At 40.0% G+C, this 22,721-nt stretch overlaps 1 protein-coding gene across 1 annotated transcript in view; it reads left to right on the top strand.

Annotated features, from left to right (window-relative positions):
* Positions 1 to 593: 593 nt before the first annotated feature.
* TRHR (thyrotropin releasing hormone receptor) overlaps positions 594 to 22,721 on the top strand; it is a 37,895-nt gene continuing 15,767 nt past the window's right edge. Inside the window, exon 1 of the mRNA XM_036264259.1 lies at positions 594 to 1,447. Coding sequence (XP_036120152.1) covers positions 659 to 1,447 — 789 coding nt within the window. The 5' untranslated portion in view covers positions 594 to 658. The remainder of the gene's footprint in view (positions 1,448 to 22,721) is intronic.

Genomic DNA, 22,721 nt, shown 5'->3' on the forward strand with positions numbered 1-22,721 from the left:
ACAAAAGAAAAGGTAAGAGAAGAGATTGTTCTTTACTGGGTAGGTAGGGCAGGGGGCATCCGGAGCTGTAAGCTTCAAAGGTTTGCTTTTTTTATAGAAAGGGATTTGCCCTCTGAGAGCTAAGGAGGCGAATGCTGATTCCCTGCCAGGCTTGATCACTGAGCCTCCTGGCTCCCCCCACACCACTCCTGCCTCCTCGTACTTTTTTTCCTTTATACTTTTTCCAAGCATCTGAGAGGCTTCTTGGTATCTATTTTTTCAATTAGCAGATATTGTTTCGTTTTTCCCTCTGAGCACTCTTTCAAAACAGGAAGATTTTTCTGTTTCTCGTTTCTTAAGCATTTTTCTCCATGAAGAGGACACTGATCCCTGTTACTGTAAACTGGTCAGATCAGTTACTCCATCTCCATCCTACACCAGAGTTGCAATAAAAGGAGTTTTCAGAAGTACGCATGAGCCCTATTCTTGCAGAGAAAGGGGAGGTGAAAGGAGAGGAAGTGGGGGTTGCCGGGCAGTAACTGCCTGGATCTGAACCATTGAGGCTGTGAATGAATATGGACTGTTACTCCTCACAGGGGAAGAGAAGCGCTGTGAAAGGCAGGACGCCGGGAAGGGGATGTTTTGAGAAGTGCTTCAGAGAAACTTCAAGGCACCGAAGATGGAAAACGAGACAGTCAGCGAACTGAACCAAACACAGCTTCAGCCACGAGCAGAGGTGCCCTTCGAATACCAAGTGGTCACCATCTTACTTGTGCTTGTTATTTGTGGTCTGGGCATTGTGGGCAACATCATGGTAGTCCTGGTGGTCATGAGGACCAAGCACATGAGGACCCCCACAAACTGCTACTTGGTGAGCCTGGCCGTTGCTGATCTCATGGTCCTGGTGGCCGCAGGCCTCCCCAACATCACAGACAGTATCTATGGCTCCTGGGTCTATGGATACGCTGGCTGCCTCTGCATCACATACCTCCAGTACTTGGGCATCAATGCATCCTCTTGTTCAATCACGGCCTTTACCATTGAGAGGTACATAGCGATCTGTCACCCCATCAAAGCCCAGTTTCTCTGCACATTTTCCAGAGCCAAAAAGATCATCATCTTTGTCTGGGCTTTCACATCCATTTATTGTATGCTCTGGTTCTTCTTGCTGGATCTCAATATTAGTGCCTACAAAGATGCTACTGTTGTGTCCTGTGGCTACAAGATCTCCAGAAATTACTACTCACCTATTTACCTAATGGACTTTGCTGTCTTTTATGTTGTGCCCATGATCCTGGCCACTGTCCTCTATGGATTCATAGCTAGGATCCTGTTCTTAAATCCCATTCCTTCAGATCCTAAAGAAAACTCTAAGACATGGAAAAATGACTCAACTCATCAGAACAAGAATTTGAATTCAAAGACTTCTAACAGGTGTTTCAACAGCACTGTATCTTCGAGGAAGCAGGTAAGCAAATCTGAACGTCCAGGTCCGCAGAGGAAATGTGGGCTATTCCTTTGTGAGGTGGGATCAACTTTGCCCTTCTCAGCTGATGCCTAAACCAAAATACAATCGTGCACACGTTTCCCAGTATAAGCTTCTGCTTTACATATTCAATCTCTCTCTAAAGCAACTGAAGATCTAAAAATAGGTGGGGAGATGTTGATAGCACATCAGCAGGTACCAGTTCAGGTGTTATTAAAATATAAGAAAACATAAAATGAAAGCCCTAGAAAGCCACCTTTAAAATGTTTGTGCCTCTCTGGAAAATGTTGTCAAGGTATGTATACCCTTTCTGGCTACTGCAGAAAGCAGCTGGGTATCTTTAGGAATTCTACTGCACAGCAAATATTTGACAAGATAGTTTGAGAAAAGATGAGACAAAGAAATAATGAAACTCTTCTTACCATTCTACAGTTGCTTACAACTGAGACACATAACAGAGAGAGGCTCCTGGACTTGACATTTTAGTATTAGTAGGAAAGAGTCTATCACCCTCTTTCCCAGTTCCCTACAAAGTGTCTCAGCCTGCAGAAGCTGAAAATGCACTTTGCTCAGGAAATGTTCTAATAAAGAGGCTAACATCAAGCTCAACTTGTTACCAAAACAACAAAAAACAACAACAAAAAGAAGAGTGTATTTTTAAACGTCTGTTTTCCTGCTAAGCATAACTAAAAGCCCTTTATGCTTTCAGATTACCCGAATCCCCATGTGGTTACAGTTGAATAGTAGTTTTACTAGTGAATGAAGTACAACTCTGATATGGTTTATAAATAATACAGGAACAAAATACTTTTATATCATATACATATTTATCTATATTTACACAATTGTTCTAGGTTGCTTATAAACTTAGCTTTTAGTTCTTTTTCTTTCTTTTCTAAACAGAATAAATTCATGGTAAACATTTATTCTCATAGCTTAAAGAGAAAACTTAAAATTAACAATACTAGCTCTTTTAAATTGGGTTGGGTGTGTGTGTGTGTGTGTGTGTGTGTGTGTGTGTGTGTGTAGAAGATACAGTTCTTCCTGTGTGCACAGATAGAAACTGAGTATACCTTTTAAAGTATGCATATGGATCATCTATGTTATCACTTCTCAAACTGAAGATTAGCTGATATATGAAGAATTATAATTGGACATTTCAGCACAAGTGCAATAAGATCCTACTAACTGTATGTGTTTTAGATATGCATGAAATAACTAATGAACTGTAACTGAAAAGAAACATTTACAGCATTTTAAATGATACTGTGGTACTTGATTTATGTAACATTTATTATTAAAGATACTTAGATGATAGAAAGGGAAGACCTGAGCAACTATTGCCAGCTCTTAGATTTCTATTGTTTGGGTCTAGCAGTACTACCTAACACAAGGTATATTTGGCCATCTATTACCCAAAACTTGATTAAGAGAAATTTAGAGAGAACTGCTGACCATCTGCCAAGACAAACATTAACAAAGACAGTAAAGAATATGTACATCTCAATTAGAGACCACACGTGGGTTAATGTCTGCAGCAAAGAAGGTCAGTGAGTAAATTTATTCATTAGACTCCAATTGATATTCTTATTATAAATTCTGAAATGTTGTTTGTCTGGTCTAATATTTCCTTCCTTTCAATTACAGTCATTAGTACCTAACAGCATTAATAATGTACTTTAAATTGTTAATTTTGTTACATGTTCACACTCTTATTTCAAAGCTGTTACAGACAGGCTGTCTTGATAGAGGCTGTGTGGTAGAAGAAAACGCCAAACATTTGGCTCCGAACAAGCCTGAGCTTAAATGCCAGGGTTCTAAGCAAGTTGTGTGATCTTGGATAAGCAGAACTCACTGAGCCTCAGTTTCCCCATTTATAAAATAAGGACAAATAGCAACATCCAGGGTTGTAAGGGTTCGATAAGCTACCGTATGAAAGAGTAGTGATTAATACCTGGGTGTTCATTAGCCTCCTTCCTCATTTCTAGTATGTTGACAACTATTAAGAAAATACACCAGTCAGAGAAAGATAAATATCACATGATCTCACTTACATGTGGAAACGGGCTAACAAGTAGGACCAGAGGCATGGATAACTGGAACAGACTGACAGATCTCAGAGGGGAGCGGGGTGGAGAGGAAGAGAGGAGATCAGTCAAAGCATATATATGCATAGATGCATAGTCCGTGGACACGGACAATGTGGCGAAGGCCTAGGGGGAGCAGGGGCAGGGTGGAGGGAGACAAAGAGGGGGATTGGGATACATCTGTAATCAAGTCAACAATAAAAATAAAGAAAATACAGATTTGCCTTAAAAATATACATTTGCCATTTAAACAAAGATCATTTGTTAAACAGGTGCATATGTCATACAGTAGCTTCTCTACGGACACTTTTAATCACTGAGGCATTTGTAACTGTATTCAGAGCATTTGGGGCTATCACAATATTGCCGTCCATAAGCCTCAGGCACCAGGAATGCCAAATGTCCTGAAATGAGCAAGACAGTCCTGCACAATGAAGTGCCCTTTTACAAATGCCAATAACATCCTCGGAGAGAAATATGGGATGGCACAGAAATCAATAGAATTGCATTTAAGTACAATGCCATGTAATTTAGTTCTGATTGGAGATAGGATGGGCGCTCAGAGACAAGAAAGGAAATTGTGAAGCTAGAGAGATCAGAGAAGACTTCATGGAAGAGGTGGCATTTGAGGAGGCTCTAGAAAGATGGGGATACTTTGGAAAGTAGAAGTCAGGAGGGACAGAACTCCATACAGAAAGGACGTGGCTGGGGTGGGGAGGGTATGGATTTGAAGAGGGACAAAGGGGAGCACGCAGGGTGGCATTTTTACAGGATGGAGTGATTTGGTTGACTAAAGTGAATGATGTATTTGGGCGAGTAGTAAAGAGTTAAGATGGGATTGATGGGGGGAGAGAGAGAGAGAGAGAGAGAGAGAGAGAAGGAGAGAGGAGGCTTTGGAGGATCCCAACTCTCAGGTGGAGAAAGGAGACTGAACTTAGTAGAGAGAAAATGAGGAATGACAGGGGGGAGAGGAAGCAGCAGGGAGGAAGGGGTGTTCAGAATGACGAGTCTGCTGGCTGGGGATGAGGCAGATTTTGGCTGGTGAGAGACTGGCCGCAAAAAGACCCTCTGAATGTGGATGGTAGGGATTCAGGAGTGAGGCTGTAAGAGTCTCTCTCAGGAAAAGTTCATGGTATGACCTGAGGAGATGTTTCAAAGAAAGAAAGGGTGAGATACGTATCTATTGGATGTATGAGACGCAGAGAGGAAGGTTCAGTGTGGATCGGGGTTCTGAGCCTGGAACAACAGGGGTGTCCCTGGGAAATGGGACTGAGAGCCATGAAGTTTTGCCCAAAATAAGTGACCCTTGATCTGGCTTTTTCCTCTTCTGAAATAATTCTTTTCTTAAATCTTTGAAAGTTCATACCTCCATCTTCTGTAACCCAAGGACTTTTATTTTAATATTTTCTCTGCACTTTTTTTTTTCTCAGGCAAGTTTAATTCATGTTTTAATAAATATTCTGTCCAGGTCAGGTCTTTCTAAGTTATTAAAGTCAAATATGTGTAGCCTAAAAGAACTACATTTCAAAGGGAAATAAAAGAGCATTTATACATAAGGGACAAATGTGAGTTTTGTGTTTGTTTTTAACTTATAGCCTCTATGTAGAAAACCCAGGTCAGAATCTCCAACCCCCATTATTCAGAGATTTAGTTATATTTTAGGAAACAACAACAACAACAAATACTTGGTAAATCCAATGAAGTAAATTACCCAAACCAGTGGCTTGGAATTGTATAGGCAAAAGAATTCTCTGATTGACTAAATCTTTTGCTTTACACTAGGTTGTTTAGATATTGAGGAGACGCAATTTAAATGATAGTTTGTCACATTCCAGCTGTATCTGCAAAACTCAAAAATGTTCTCTGGGTTCAGTCGATTCAGGTATTCAGCATTGTGTAGCTCAAATATCCCTGTTATTGACTGTATCTATCAAAGGAATTGATTGGATCTTTTGGCATTTTGGAGGCAACAAAAACGTGTGCCTCCAAAGGCTGTCATTGGGATAAACACCTCCACACAAACGTTTGCTTTCCGCAGGATAATGGGTCAGCCCGAGACGCCCGCCATCGCACCACAGTTTTATCTTCAGTTGAGTCACTCAGATGTAGTTTTCTTTTCTGTCAGCATCATTGGTGGGGGATTGGTAGCATAACCCAAATGGAAGCTTTGAGACTTTATGGCCAAATTTTCATCATGGGTTTTATGTGGCTAAACAAGCCTTTAAAATACTGAACAGTCTTTGTGTCTATAAATTTTTTAAATGCCTTCTACCATTCTAGAAGAATGTTGGTATCCCAAGAAACGAAAACAGGTTGTTGTTTTTTAAAAGCAATACATGCCTTTTGTTGTTGCCATTGTTACTATGATGACAATATAAAAGCAATCATGTGTTCTATGAAAAACACAGAAAATGAGGAATAGGAAAAAAGCATCCTTTGTGCCACCTCTTAAAACCATAATTTATTAGCATATAGTTACATTCTTTTTTTGATGTTTTCACTTGCTCTTTTTTATATAACTATGGTATACATACATCTTATATATAATTTTATACCCTGCTTTTACACAAAAATGTTAAAATTAATATCCTCAAGGAGAAGAGCACAGAAAAAAAAAAGTGGGTAAGACTGTGAGTCAGTTTCTCACAACCTCAGTTTTCCTATCATTAAAATGGGAATAACAATAACTCAGAGTAGCTTTTCAAATTGAATGAGATGCATCGGATAATATGCACATTCGCTCTCCTCCCACCTGAGAGCAAGTTCTTGCAGTATGAGGTGCATATGGCAAATGAAGACACTCAAATAAGAAAGGGCTTCAGTGTGTCTTCTCTCTTCTCCTCAAGCCTCCCTCCAACTCCCACCCATTTGCTATTTACTTTTTAAAGAAGAAATCTTAAACAACATTTAAGACCCAAAGGGAAGAAGGCATAATGGCCGAATGCCAGGGAGTAGGGCTGATATTTGGGAACACAAGTCCCCTAGTTGTATAGGTAGCTTAATTAATGAGTCACTTTATAAGGTAAACTAACGATTCTAAATTCCTCAGCATTAGGCCTAAATTAGAGTTTTCTCCAGTTCACTGGGGCTGTTCTTATAGTGTTTTCACAGGCCCATCTTTCAATGATAATTGTTTTATTTGTTCCACTTGTCTGGGTTCAATCATATCCTTACTAGTATAAAGATCTCTATGTTGAGGGGGGAAAAGTGCAATTTTTGTCAGCACACAGAAATCTAAGTGTGTCATCTTATCTTTATTATTAAAAAACAGCTTTACATTTTGATTCACATTCTATATGAGAAAAGACTTTCTGCATATCCCATAAAAGGACAAAGTGATAACCCCCTGCAGTTAGATTCGTTGTGTCCTATGGTTAGATGAACACACATAGTCTGTTGCCAATTTTATATTGCAACTTTGAGCCATAATTTCACTAGCAAAGAAAATTTAATTTTTCTACATGACTACAAAAAGGAAAAACTCACACTTCAGAATTCTGTTTGGCCACATACACACATACACACAAGAACCCACTGTAAAACCAGAGAACCTTGAAAATGACAAACTATTTCATACTTCTTTATGTAGCCTCTTGTGAATTCTTTTTTTTTTTTTTTTTTTTTTTTATCCTCACCCGAGGACATTTTTGCACTTTTTGTTCAGACAGAGCGGGAGGGAGTGAGAGGAAGAGAGAGAGAGAGAAACATCGATGTGAAGGGACACATCGAGTGGTTGCCACCCGCACGACCAACCAGGGCCGGGGACAAACTGCAACCGAGGTACATGCCCTTAGCGGGAACCGAACCCGGGTCTCTCTGTACCGCAGGCCGACGCTCTAACCGCTGAGCCAAACCGGCCAGGGCGCCTCTTGTGAATTCTTCATACTGTGGACAGATATCCCAAGATCCAAACAGATGAAGGCAGGGCTGTGTCTATGTTCTCAGTTTCCTTTCTTCTTTTTTCTTTTAATTAATTGGGGAAAGGGGGAAAGTTATAAAGCTAGATCTTGGTCAACATTAAGTAAAATTTTGCAATCAGTCATTTTTTTATTCAATATCATTCTCAATTTAATTAAATAGCCCCCAAAGCACTTAGCACTAGCAGAGGTATCTACACCTCTAGGGATACATAAAGATAAACTCTACACCTTCAGGAGCTCACTGTTGACCATATACACAAATAATCCTGAATGGACCATTATGTTCTATAACAGAGGACACACATCAGTGGGGGGATAAGAAAAATGGGGGGAATGGAGGAAGGTTTTATGGAATTAATGGCATTCAACAAGGCCGGTAAAGATGGGCAGAATGTCTAGAAAGTAAGGAGAAAGGGAGAAAAGGAAAAAAGACAGTTGAATGCAAACGGGAATTATCTAGTGAGGAAAGTATGAATCTCTCCTCCGCAGCCCTGCTCATTGGCATTCTGCCTACTTTCATTCATCCCCATTTTTACAACTTCCACCTGTCAGCCTCCATAGACAGCTCTAGCAAAGACATCTCCTGACCCATACTTCATTGTTTCTTGGACCTCATGTAAGCACATCAAATCCAATATGTCTAAAACTAAACCCATTATTTTCCCTGATAAGCCCCTACCTCCTTGTTTCTTTCCTATTCTAGGTTCCCAAGCCAGAAATCTAGGGGTCTCTCTGAGTACCTGCAAATTTCAGCAGCAGCCAAGTCCTGCTGCTTCTAGCTCCTAACTCTCCCCTCTGACCTCCTCCATCACACTATACATTGTCCCTTTCCCCACCTGTCACCTGCTTTAGTCTGATATACACCTCACTGGCCTCTCTGACTCCCATTCCTCTCCCCCATCCATCATTCTGCACATTGCTCACTAACAGATCTAACACAGAGATATGTTATCAAAATGATCTTTATAGCTCCCTGAGGCCTAGAGTTTAAACTCCTCAGCATAACAAATAAGGTCCTGGCAACTTTCTATGTTCTCAGCTTCATCTCTTCCGGCTCTCCTAACTTACACTTTATGCTCCAGTGAGTGCCAGATTATTTGTAGTTCTCTGAACTTGCTGTGTTCTCTCAGCTGGAATGTCTTTCATCTGGCAAACTCCCAGTTAGCGTTCTTATCTAAGATCAAATGATGCCCCCCAATGCACCCCATCAGGCTTGCCCTGAATTTCTTAGGCAGATTTATATACTGAATGCCTAGCTATAACTATGTATGTTTTAAGTTCTACCTATGCTTCTACAGCGTTTTGCTTCTGCTTCTGCTTTAGTAATTCTTATGTATCATAACTGTTAGCCTGTCGGTCTTTCCACTTGCTACTAACATCCTTAAGCGTAGGGCCTTGCATCCCCAGTGCCATTAGCACTGAATTTAACATACTGCAGGCTCCCAAAAGTTTATATATGCTGTCATATGTACCAGCTTTACAAGTGCAGGTTGCTAGCATCTCTTTCCAGTGACATCACACTGGTTTTTCAGTGACATCACACCGATTGCTTAAAATCGGTCATATTCAGAGTACTCTTATTGCAGAAATTAAATAATATGACAACTTGGGACCCCCCCGTTTTGGGTGTGAGGTAATGGTTAAATATTTACCAGCACACTTCTCTGTGTGTGTGTCATATATAATTTTGCATATAATAAATAAAAGTGTGAATTATTACTTGCATGCATATTTTGGGACTCAGTCAATCCCAACACTATTTTGCTCCCTAAAAAAAAAAAAATTGTTTATTTATGCTTTATTCTTCTCCAATTTTATTTAAAGTTCCTCTGTCTTTTACTGAAGCCCTCTTGAGTTCCAAAACAGCTGAATTAGCTGCTAGCTGGTATGATGGGGAGTTTGTCACTGGGTAAGTTTCTTTAGGAAGATGTTCCTCTTCCAGACAAGTCAGGCTGATTTAGAAACATGGCAGACTCAATAATTTACGTTTTGTACACATTCCTGTTGGCTCTCAATGAGCCTTTAACACACCTGCTCTGATGAGGGAGCTTCCTTGGACAGAGGGGCAGAGACGCAGAGGAATGGCAGCTGGGAAGCGAAACCGTGTGGGCAGAGGTGAAAAGACGAGAATACATTTGAGGGCTATATGTGACTCATTTTCCTAAAACAATTTGCACACATCACCTTCTTTCAAAAAAATATTCCCAATTTCCTTTGAATGGCTTTCAAAGCCCATTCAAACCTGACCTTTTCTCATTTTTCTGGCTTTGTTCATATATTATTTCTTTAATTCAATACACAATATTGAGCACCAAGTTCATGCCAGGCATTGCTCTAGGGAACTAGTGATAGCTGCTATCTTAAGGAAATGCAGTAAAATATAAAAGATCACTATTCAAAAACAATTGTAAAATACAAGTCCCGACCATACAGTGCGCTGATGGGCAGAAAGGAAGTGGTGAACACCATACTTAAGGCTGGAGAACAAGCCCCCAAGAAAGAATCACTCCGCTCTTCCACAGTGCGGAGGCACTCGCCGGGCCAGCATGGAAAACAAGATCTTCAAACCAGCAGAAGTGGTCATTTATGTAACCAAGCGGAGCCCAGGACAAGACCTGGAAAGCCCTGTGTGTCATCCGAAGGTCTCTCAACTTGGTCCTACAGCACTGAGGTCCTACAGCACTGAGGAACCACTGAAGGCCTCCAACAAAGACAGTGGCAAACAGGGTTTGATTTTTGGGAACTTTTCTCATAAAATTGTCAACCTAGAACAAGGGAAATAGAAATAAGGCTTTTGCAATCCAGGCAAGAAGCAAAGTAGGCTTGATATAGGAAAGAACGGTAAGGAAGGCTAAGAACCATGTATATGAGTCCAATCAGTAGAATTTAACTATTGATTTGGTAGACGAATGAGAGAATTTTCTAAAGGGAGTCTAAGATTTTTAGCTGGAGTGACTGGACAGGCAGTGGTGTTACTAAGCCTTGCACAGAAGACAAGAGGAAGAGAGATCTTATCTACATTTATCACTTCCCCATAGATTCAGGTTCACCACACCAGTGTCTCCCAAATAACAGCCTCATTTATACTTTTCAACCTTGTTCATGTAATTGCTTCCCTTTTGTAAAGACCACGCTACTCTTGATGCTTCCTCCCATAGGCAAAGCTCAGGATCCCAGTTCACTTCAGTTAGATCAAGAGGTCTCGTGTGTGGGACGTATCCTGGCAGGCAGGTGAGGATCTACAGTCAGAAAAACATAAGTCCAAGTCCCAGCTTTTATCTCCATAACCTTGGATAAGTTATTTTACTTCTTGTTACCTCACTTTGTTCATCTGTAAAGTAACGATACCCACTTATAGGACTACTGCGAGGGAATAAATGCCTAGTGCATAATAAGCACTCAATACTTCTTATTTACTATATCTAAATTAGATATCATATTTCAAATATCATTTTCTCTCTATTTATAAAATAGCAAAAATGTAGACTGGTAATTCTTTTCGGAGGAAGACAAAGTTTAGAGGTTACAGTAGGAGTAGATCTTCCAGGTTCATCTAACAGCATATTCATAAGGTCAAATCACTAAGGACGTCTTGAGCACCTACTACATACCCAGAGTGAAACACAGTAAGTGCAATCAGAAGCTAGGTATTATTGACTTTTTATTATGTATTCTGTACTGTTCTAAGAGTTTTACATGAACGAACTCAATACATCTTCACAACAAACATGGGAAGTAAGCACTAATTACAGAAGAGGATTTGGAGGCATGGGGATGCTTAGTGACCTGTTCTGGGTCATGTTGTGGCAAAGCCAGGATTTGAACCCAGCACCGCTGCTCCTGAGCTGCTGTTACTATCAATCACAGGTCAAGAGAAAAACCAAACGAAGGTGAGATTGCTGGAAGATGAAGTAAGTTGCTTGAAGCTGGTAGAACAAAGGGGTCTAAAAGTTTGAGGAGGATTAGTCAAAGAGAATGAGAAAAGTGAATTTGTTCCAGATAAAGGAGGGAGAGGGAAAGGATATGACAATGTTCTCAATAGGAAACAAATGTCCCAGAATTTAAAAAAGCATGTGCTGTCTGAGGAATGCGATGAGATTTGCCAGATGTGGTCTGAAGGTTCGTGTTAGGGAGATGTGAGGAATAAATCCAGAGGACATGCAGGCTGGGGCGGGACCGATGAGACCAGAAAACAGAACACAGGATCACCCCCTGCCTTCTCAGGTCCTTCATCCTGCTATTGAGCCACGCCAGGGAAAGTCACGCTCTGTAAACAGCATGTACTTTAGTCATGGAGTTTCCATTCCAATGGGCCTCTGTGACCTCTCTCTATCCATTTACAGGACCATAACGAGTTCCCTCTTTCATGCCTTAAATGCCAATTTTATAACTTCCCATTCTCCTCGAGTATTATAGCTGGAATAGTTTTCCTCTGAAATCCTTCCACATCCAACCTCTTCTTTCTATTGCTGTGTCCTCATTTCCAGGTTCATCATTTCCTCTCTGCACTGTAGATGAGGAGTCTGGTCTCTCTGCCTGGCCAAACTGTTGCAAAGCCTTTCCAACCAATCTCCCTGCCTCGTCGTTGCCCCCTTCTAAATCATCCCCCAGAATGCTCCTAGAATCACTAAATACAAACTTAATAGCATCACTACACTACCTGAAATCCTTCAATACCCCTATTTCTTATAAGTTTAAACCCAGCGTCATTATCATGGCACACTGGGGCATTTATATTCAGCTCTCTGTTTACTTTGTCAAATTCATCTTCTCCCTCTCCCCAACATGCCGTTCGACAAGCGGTTTTCTAAACTAGCCACACTCTGCCATGCCTCCAAGCTAGTGTGCACATCTCCCAGCCACAAGCATTCTGCCGGCCTCATTTGTTCTCTTACTTCTAACCCACCCTCTCGTAGACCCCCCCTCCGAGCAGGCTTTCCTGACCTCCACTGGCAGGGTTTGGTGTTTCTCCCTCCCCTTTGTAGCATTTTGTTCTTGCATCTGTACAGAACACCCTGTTGCTGTACTGATTTTATCCAAATGTCTCTCCCACCAGATTGTACACCTACAATGGCTGAACCATCATCTCATTCATACTTGTGTACACTGTGACAGGGTGCCCAGGGACATATTGATAAATAGCAAAATTAGTAAAGAGTGGACATAAAGGATGAGCTAGATGACAAAGTAAAATATGACTCAAAAGATTTTACTCAGGAGACCGAAAATGGAATTGTTAAAAGAAATGTTGAGGGAGAGATGTGAAAATCTTCAGGATAAGATGGGGTATAGAAATTTTGGATTATAAGTGGTGGTCAAGATCAAATAGTGGCCCTGGCCAGTGTAGCTCAATTTGTTGAGCATCATCCATTCACCAAGAGGTCACAGGTTCGATTCCTGGTCAGGGCATATGCCCGGATTGTGGGCTTGATTCCCAGTCGGGGGCGTGCAGGAGGCAGCTGATCGATGTTTCTCTCTGTCTCTCTCTCTCCTTCTCCTTTCCTCTCTCTCTAAAATCAATAAAAACATATTTTTAAAAAAGGATCAGATATGTAGATGTGTAAATCATTAGAATAATGGGGGGGGGTATGAATAAGGTTGAACTTTAAAAGAGGGAGGGACAGACTGACAAAAGCTGAGTTCTGAATGAAGTTATAATTTAGGAGGCTAGAAGAGAAATGGAGTCTTTGCTAGAGATAAAAAGACCCATTTTCCTCTTTTGGAACATGGCCAGAGGGCCAAAGACACAATTTTATTGGATGCTCTTAGTCGGGAAAGAAAGTAAAGAAAGAAGAATGATCCAAGGAGAGAAGTTTGAGTTAGAAGAGTAAGTGGATTGAGTCTATTCCTTGGTGAATGTATTCATCTATCACTCAACTAATACATTTTGTGTTAAAATTTAAACAGAGAATTACTCTACAAATATAAAATGTACACAATGGTAAAAATGTTTACATGCAAGTCATTAAAATCTGTTTTCTTTTCAAAATGGATTTATATAAAATTGAGAAGTCATCAGCTTGTGACCAGAGTCAAACACAGATCTTCAGAGATTCATGAGAGGCACATGGGAGGAACTTGAATAAACTAAAATTAAATTAGCTTAGAAAATTAAATAGGGCTAAATACACATGCATATGAAATAGAATAATGTAAAACACCTGACAGCCATCTTTAGTTGAAATAAAAATAGATAACATTATTTTGGAAAAGAAAATGCTACAACCTTTCATAAACAACACTGGTGACTTTTGGCCATATGCCTTGGATAGATTGCCTGAACATAATTATATAGTTGCTGCAAGTAAGTAAGACATCCTATGACCTCTCCATTCTGTGCCTTTGTCGTTTGAGTTTTATGGGGATTTATGATTATGGAAGAATGGCACATTTTCTGTGGGAAGCAGTTCTTAGCTTAGAAAATAAGAAAATGATTGAGGGAGATGTGGCACCACTGTGAGAGTTAGAGAGGACAGAAGTAAGGTAAATGCAGGGCACCCCATGACGCTCATTTTAAAGATCATTGGTAAAGTCAAGCAACTCAAGCCTCCATCAATATGCAGACTGACACCCTGCCATGTTTCCTCTGGCAGGGGTTTGGTTTTGTGACTGAGTCGACTTGGCACACATTTGAAAGATTATGCATACAGAAAATTTGGGTGGGGTTGGAGAAAAACACGCACGGAGATATTTTCTGCTCTACCAGGAAAGATAGGAGGAGGCTCAGATTCAGGGTGAATTTACAGGAGAAATGTTTAACAGACATTATCAAATGCTAGGATGGACCTCCAGGCATGTCTTTATGATCAATTAGATGACTCTGTGAATACGTTAACATCAATCAAGTCAAAACTTTTGTGTAAACCAACTGCAATATACAGAGGCAGTGTCATCCTACAACTAAAGAGGGTCTTGTTAAATTACAACCCCTTTCAAGGTGTTACTATGGAAAACAGGAAATAGTGGAAGCGAGGACAGATTTACATCTAATCATTTATGATTTTATTGAGAGCCTAATATATACAAGGCACTATGTTAGGCACTAGGATACAAAACAGAGTACCTGTTCACAAAAAGTTCACAGTCTAATAGAAAAAATAGGGAAGTAAATTGATCATTAGAGCTATAAAAGAGTAAGTGTTACTGTAGGGAAAAGCATGGGTTAGTGTTACCTGACTTAGATGGCTTGGGAAGAAGCATCAGAAAGGCTTTTTGGAAAAGAAAACACCCAAGCTGAGCCTTGCAAATTAACAGTAGTTGTGTAGGCGAAGATGGGAAGGAAGATAGTTATATAGTGGGAACTATAGAGGTGAAGGTCAAGGGTCCCAAAAAAACACAATTAGTTCAGAGAACTTCAAGGAGCTCATTAGGGCTGGACAACAAAAGATGAGACTATTGAGGCAAGCAAGGACCAGGAAATACAGGCTTTATATAAAATATTGAGGGATTTGGACAACATCCTAAAGGCTATAAAAAGTCACTGGAAGATTACAAGGCAAAGCATATTGTAATCAGATTTATGCTTACGGAAGATCACTGTCTTCGGTGTAGGCGAGGATTAGACCAGAGTCAAGGACATTAATTAGTGCTGCAACTACTTATTTGGGCCCAGTATGATAGCAATAAGAATAGAAAGAAATAGACATGCTGGGAATAAAATCAATAGACTCGGTGTGAGTAGATGTGAGGAAAGGGGAGGAGAAAAGAGTCAAAGGTAACTCATTTGAACCACTGAGAAAGAAAGTGGAGAGACAGTTGTGAGCCTGTATTCTAGAATCCCATTCCCTGGGGCCAGAACCAGGGTTGGCCACTGACTAAGTGATGTGAGCTAGTTAACTTGACTCAGTTTGCACATCTGTATAAAGGATGCTAATAATAGCACCTATCTCTAAAGGTAGTTATTGTTAGGATATAGTGCAAAAAAAAAAAAACCATATAAAGTACTATTCATGGTACTTGGCACATGAAAATAATAGATGTTATTATTAATTGTATAGGGTAACTTGCCTAAATGAGGACAATTAATGGAGGAACATATTTCAGAACAGTGAACATATTTCATTCAGTTTTGCCCATGTTGTATTTGAAATGTCTATAGGCTCCAAGGTTACAGTTAGAAATATAGAATTAGAACTAGGAAGAATCATCTGACCTGGAGATGTAGATTTGAGAGAAGGAGAAAGCAGAGTCACAAGAGCCAAAGAAGTAGACTTGTAAGAGTGGTCAATAGAAAGAGGTTAAGATAAGAACTGAAAAAGGACCTGCAACAGTCATTGGTAACCTTTGTGGGTGTAGTTTCCAAAATTAGATTTTATGGAGTTGGCCAATGAATTGATGAGGGGTGGAGAGTAAGAGCAGACAGATGTTTTTTAAACACACTTGATTATGGAGAGAGATAAAGAAAGCAGTAATGACAGGGAGAAGTGCCAGAGTATTTTATTTTATTTTACTTCCTAAATCAGAAGAAACCTGAGCCTGTTTAAATCCTGATGGAAAAGAGCGAGTAGAATGGGAGGAATTATTTGTAGATACAAAAGCAAGATTCAATTTTGATAGAGCATGATTCCTGAGGAGGCCAGAAGGCATGCCATAAAGACTACAGGCAAAGCAATTTACCTTGGAGAGAAAAGGAGGGTATCTTTCTTTTCTTGTCAGCAGGGATTGTGTCTAATTCACTGATCCATTTGCAGCACCCAGCACAGTGTCTGGCATCTAGAAGTATCCAATTAATGCCAAACAAGTAAATGGGTAAATGAGTGAATTAAAGAAGGAATGAGTAAAAAGCAAAGAGAACAGATAAGGGCATTTATGGTAGCAAATCAATTTCAGGTTATGAGGCAGGAAGTGGTGCGTTCTCACAAACTAGTCTCTGCCTTCTCAGTGAAATAGAATGGAAAGTCATAGATTGAGAATGAAAAGGCAATGATGGAGGGAGGGGACATGAAAGGAGACTTGGTTATTTGGGGTGTGAAATGAGAGAGGTGGATGACAGGTAGAATGATAACAGGATTAAGTCCCACTCATGTTCAGAAAATTGACCTGATTTAGTAGTAAATTACAGGCACTCTGAATTCCTTAGTGACATCTAAATACTTTGCAATGGGCCCGTCCTGGGATTGTTCCCACTAAACATCTCAAGAAAATTAGGAAAAATACATTCCTTTGTTTAGACAATCAGAGGCACTAATCTTGACGCTCTTTACACTTGGTGTCCTATTTAGATGAGCCTTCACTGTCCTCAGTTTGTTTCCTCTATTGTTGTGGCAAGTAACATGCCCACAACCAGGACAATTTCCCATTTCACTTTGTTTCCTTCACCGAGGCAAGATCTCGTGATAAGGGCTGGACTGAATCAGAATTGCTGCAGTACCACAGGGCAGGGATTTCTACACTCACACACAAAAAATTCCATCTGAAGCTCTGCCTCCAAATGGATGAAAGCCAGCTGCCTAATAAATCCATTACTCAAAAGTGTGGTGAACAGAAACAGCTCATGACAGTCACTCTGTCTCACCATCATAAGCCAGGTCTCTCCTTTATCAGCATCTCCAGCTGGCATACCTGGTGTTCATAGCCTGTTTGATCTTCCCTCAAACGTCTTAGCTCTTTCCAATTTAACTTTGAAGGATTCTGGAAACACACTCCAAAGCAATTAGCCTTGTGACGAAGCAACCCACTCCATTTTGCCACTGTTCTCTACTTGACTATGTTACTGACTTTAGCTCAAGGAAAGATGGTATCATACCGTGCAAATAATAAACAATGATTGACAGGATCAAGGGTGCTTGACTTTTCTTGGGTTTTGTGCCTCATAAGACCCTTGAGGTACTAAAGGTAAAAGCCAGATGGGCTCCACAAAACAACACTTCCTGTATCAGTGCACCACTCTCCACACTTCAGTATCATGAAAGATGTTTGTTTATTCCTAAGATGTTTGTTTATTCCTTAGGAGAGCCCTCACAACTCAAGGAGACTGTGCCCAACACTTAAAATCCAACGCAAACCCAACATTCAGATAGGTAGAAAACTGCTCTTATTGACTATGGCCTTTTTTTGTTGTTGTTGTTATCCTCATCCGAGGACATTTTTTAATTTTTTTTCAGAGAGCGTGGGGAGGGAGAGAGAGAGAAACATCGACATGAAAGGGACACATTGAGTGGCTGCCACCCGCACAACCCAACCAGGGCCGGGGACAAACTGCAACTGAGGTACATGCCCTTAGTGGGAACTGAACCCGAGTCTCTCTGGACCGCATGCAGGTCGATGCTCTAACCGCTGAGCCAAACTGGGCAGGGCGACTGTGGCTTTTAAGCTAATGAATAACAGTTTCTCTTTCTGGATCCTCCTCAACTCCACCCATTTCTTCGGAATGATTAGACAAGAGAGATTATTAAATCCCATAAGGTCTATTGTCCTTATTCTAAACATGCTTTAAAACAGATAATTATCCATGCATATGCTACAAATAGAAAAGGCAGTCTTGAATTTTTTTTAATCATGAAGACTGTGACACTGAAAGAAAACTCATGTTCCTATTACATCCAGTTAGTCAAAAGACAGAAATTTCTGGGCTGTGACAGTAGGAATTATCTTCTCAAATAATCTTTAATAGTCATTAAAGATTAGAAGCTCTTGGTAGCACTGAAGGAAGGTTCATTAATTTTTACAAACTTATACTTAAATGTAATTCCCACTTTCAGACAATGCTGCTATCTTTTAAAGAGTGATAAAGTAAATCTATTACAATTACAATTCTATTTATTTGGTAAGGTCACCTTTCTGCCTCAGCTAAACCAACCCAGAAGGATCCCAATGTTAAAAGCAGAGTCAAATTGTTTAGAATATAAAGTATTCTTTCAAAACACCAATAATTTATCGTAAAGAAAACCTGAAGTATGATGATTAGCTAGAATAAAATTTGCAAAGTTATTTTTCCCCCAAAGAGAAATATCTGCAGTTGAAGGTAAAGCACCTCGGTGAACGGTTGTAGCAGAGGTGCAGGAGGTGCTCTGCACCAGAACCTCTGTAATGAGCAGTGATTTCCTTGTGTACTAACTAGCCAATATTTCAGCCAGATGCCATGTTTACAGTCATCATAAAGATTTGAACATATTACATCTTGGTAATGTATTATAACTTTGTCGACTTTTATTTAACTCCCAAACCCCTGAGGAGCAACACACTTTACCTTCAGAAGCAGACACACATTCCAACACAAATTTTCATCTCATTTCAAAGGTCACTGTTCAAATATTCTAGCTTAGATTTTTCAGTTAACATCATGCACCAGGCAACTTGTCTGGGCTTCCTCCTACCTGGAAGGTAACCTGGAAAATAGTCTGTTCCACTTGCATAGGTGTCCGTGGTTTATTAACCTTTCTGGTAGGTAATGTTTATGAGCTCTTGCCATGCACCAGGCATGGTGCTCAGAAATTTTCACACATCATCTCCTCTGCACTGATGACATAGGTAAAATTTATCATCTCCATTTATGTTTTTTATTTGTTTTATTGTTTTTTGAGAGAGGAAGGTGGAGAGAGAGAAACATCGATGGGAGAGGAACATCAATCGGCTGCTTCTCGCACACACCCTGACCAGGGATCAAACCTGCCACCTTGGTATGTGTCCTGACCGGGCATCGAGCCTGTCACCTTTTGGCACATGAGATGATGCGCCAACGGAGCCACACCAGCCATGGCTATCATCTTCGTATTAAAGATGAGGAATCTGAGATCTAGCCACATTAAGTTCAAGGTTACCTAATCAAAAAATGGAAGAATAAAGAGTCTAATCCTAGTATCTAATTCCAAGCCTCTGATAACAACACTGTACTCTACCTCCCACACATTCGACCACGATACTATTATCTCACAGATGAGGTACAGAGTGGGCTATATCTGCCTAAGAAAAAGTGAATTTACGTGTGACGATGTATTGGATCCATCCATTTCATAAAATGTGTTGAACACCTGCTTGAATGCTCTGAGCACTGTTTTAGACCCTGGTAACACAGTCTTAAACAAATAAGACAAAAATTTCTGTCCCATAGAGCTTACATTCTAAGGGGGTGGGGGGGACTAGGGAATAAATACACATAGTACATGAACAAATATGCATAGTGTATTAGGTTGTAACATATTAGATTGTGCAGATAAATTAAGCGGATATGAAGGATATAAAATGCTAACATTGAAGGGATGCAATTTTAAATAGGATAGTCAGAAATATCAAATAAATAGCCATTTCAGAGGCATAGCATTATTTTGGTACTATATGCAAGATGCTAGCAAATGTCATTTATACATAATTGCCTGAAATGACAGTTTTTCCCATTAATGCAGTATTAGAACATCAGGCTGGCCTACAGAAGTCATCAAGCTTATCATAGGCAGCCTAAATTGGCCTTTGTGCATAGGAAGTATACACAGCATTATTGATACTATTAAAAATTATATTTCACAAACTTTATAACATGCATTCTACATTCTAATTCAGAACCCAGACATTTCCCAGTGGCGGGAACGGGGCTTCTGGAACGGGACTTCTAGGTAGGTCAGAAGTTGAGAGAGGTTTATGATGAATATTTCTTTATCTAAATACAGTGTCAGCTCTCTTCATTTTTTAAAATTTAATTTAATTTATTTTTTTGTGGTACGTGCCTCTAGCGGGAACCGAACCCGGAACTCTCTGGTCCGCAGGCCAACGCTCAACCGCTGAGCCAAACTGGCCAGGGCAGCTCTTTTCATTTTTGTGAGAGGAAGTACAACATCTCTATGTATTCTCACTTGGGGAATATGAAACAGTTGCCCCTTTAGGGACAGATAGAAAGAAACGTCCATCTTTTGGTGGGTAGCCAGAGTGGTTAAAGCACAGATTGGAGCAAACTGTCTGAATCAGATCTCATTTGTACCACTTGTAGGTGGTATATGGGTGCCCGCATTTGTAAAATGGAGGTAATGATCATTCCTTCCTCACCATGCCACTGTTGAGGTTAAATAAAAGAGTTAATCTGTGAATGAAGCACTTAGAATAGGACTTGAGGGGCAGTAGTCATAAGTTATTTTCTATTATTAGTTTTAAAAATAGCTTTCGCTCTCCTTGCATTAACTATGTTCCAAGCACTGGCATAAGAACTTGGTAGACATCATCTCATTTATCCACAACAACACCGGGAATTAGGTAAGATTTCTTTCATCATTTTTCCTGAAGAGAAAACTAAGACTCAGAAAGAGTAACAGGCCCCAATTCTAACAGCTGGTGAATGGTGGAGTCTTTGATGTTGCTTAATTAGGAGAGTCTGATAAAACAAACAAACAAACAAAACCCCAGGGCCTGCCTTGCTTGGTTCCAGGAGGGCAAACTACCATCAACCCCAAAATGCAGCTTCTCCACCTGGCTCCTGTCCTGGTTTCTATCACTCCTGATTTAAACTTGCATGGGGTACCTACCTTCGGGGGAAGTAGCTCCCAGGATTACTAGAAGTGCAGTGTTGCCACTGCATTTTTAGGTGATATATTTTAGAGAGGCGACGCTAACCATGATTCTGTCTTAAGAGAAATCAAATATGAAATCAAAACTTTGGTCCACAAGCCGAGAGCCAGTCTTATTTGGTCCATATTTCTCATAGGCTCTATTGATAATTAGATGAAGAACTTGGAAACATTAGTCATAAGTCCACAATAATGGTTTGAAATAGATTACATGTCATTTTTCTGTTTTGTTTCCAAATTTCATTTATCTTTATTGTTGAAAGTATTACAGATGCCCCCCTTTTTTCCCCCACATTGAGCCCTCCTCCGCCCCCCTCATTTGTCAGTTTTATTAGAAGTGTTCAACTCTTCCATTGGTTAGCAAACTACCGCCATGGGTCAAATCTAACTATTGCTTGTGTTTCTAAATAAAGTTTTAATAGAACACACACAGCCAGGCCCATTCATTTATGTATTGTCTCCGGAGGCTTTCACATTATAATGGCAGAGTTGAGCTAAACTATTTACTATCTGGTCCTTCATAGTAAAAGTTTGCTGACCTCTGAACTATTCCTATTTAAAAGTTTACTTGTAAAAATATTGTATACTTTGTACAGACACTGGTACATGACAGGTGCTCAAGAAATAAAGGATGAATACATATTAAATAAATATGTTTAAATGCCACAACATTACCCAAACAGGAAAGTTTAAGCTTATCCCAGGCAGCCTAAAGCAGCCACTAGTGAATCTCTCGCCTTTATCTCATTCTGGCCCCTAGAGAAACTACTTTCCCCATTAAATGGGAGAATCCTTGATTTTAGCTTAAGATGCCGGGTGACATCTAAAAAGAGTTTTCTATGCTTCATGAGTCACAGAGAAGCCACAGATGAATAAATATGAGAGGAGACAGATAAGACAGAACAAGAATGCTTGTCAAAGTGAGATTTGTATCGTTTGGTGGCAAATCCTACCTTACTTTGGTATACATTAACATAATATTAATCTACATCCAGTAATGAAAAATGAACTCAGCAAGATCATATTGAATTAGCACCTTCTTAACTCTTTACATTTCCTAGGTTCTCCATAACAATATATCCAACAATTCTTTATTTCTAGAGTTAACAGACTAATTAATAACAGAATAAAGTTCCCCAGAAAATTTTCTTCATCAGAATTCTAGTCTGATCCATCATCCTACTTTATGAGACTAAATCTTTACACATAGACTTTAATTTTTAACTTCAAGCATTTTTTGTTGTTGTTGCCTAACCTGGTTTTAGTGGCTAGCGAGAAAAAATAGACAATGCACATTATTTCTGCCGTCAAGATCTTACATATCAGGAAAGAAATAAGACCCCCTCCCCAAATAATATTTGTATTAGGGCTGAAAGTACCAAACAATAGCACAGTGAATCCTTCCTTCCTTCCTTCCTTCCCTCCTTCCTTCCTTCCTTCCTTCCTTCCTTCCTTCCTTCCTTCCTTCCTTCCTTCCTTCCTTCCTTCCTTCCTTCCTTCTTCCCTCCTTCCCTCCTTTCCTGAATCTTTATTGTACCTACCAGATACCAGACCTGCATATTGCTCCTTGCAGGTAGGGTAGGGCAGGAATCATCAAGAAGCGATCATTCTAGGGCAATAAACAGGTAAACAAATGAAGCAATGATCCTTTCATAATGTGACTATTAGTACAGATGAAATAAACAGAGAGATATGAGAGAAAGTAACTGGGGGCAGGAGGTGAGTTCTACTCTCTCTATAATAGTAACTTCTCTGGATC

This window comes from Molossus molossus, unplaced genomic scaffold (assembly GCF_014108415.1).
Source record: "Molossus molossus isolate mMolMol1 unplaced genomic scaffold, mMolMol1.p scaffold_m16_p_16, whole genome shotgun sequence".
NCBI classification, from domain to species: Eukaryota; Metazoa; Chordata; class Mammalia; order Chiroptera; family Molossidae; genus Molossus; species Molossus molossus.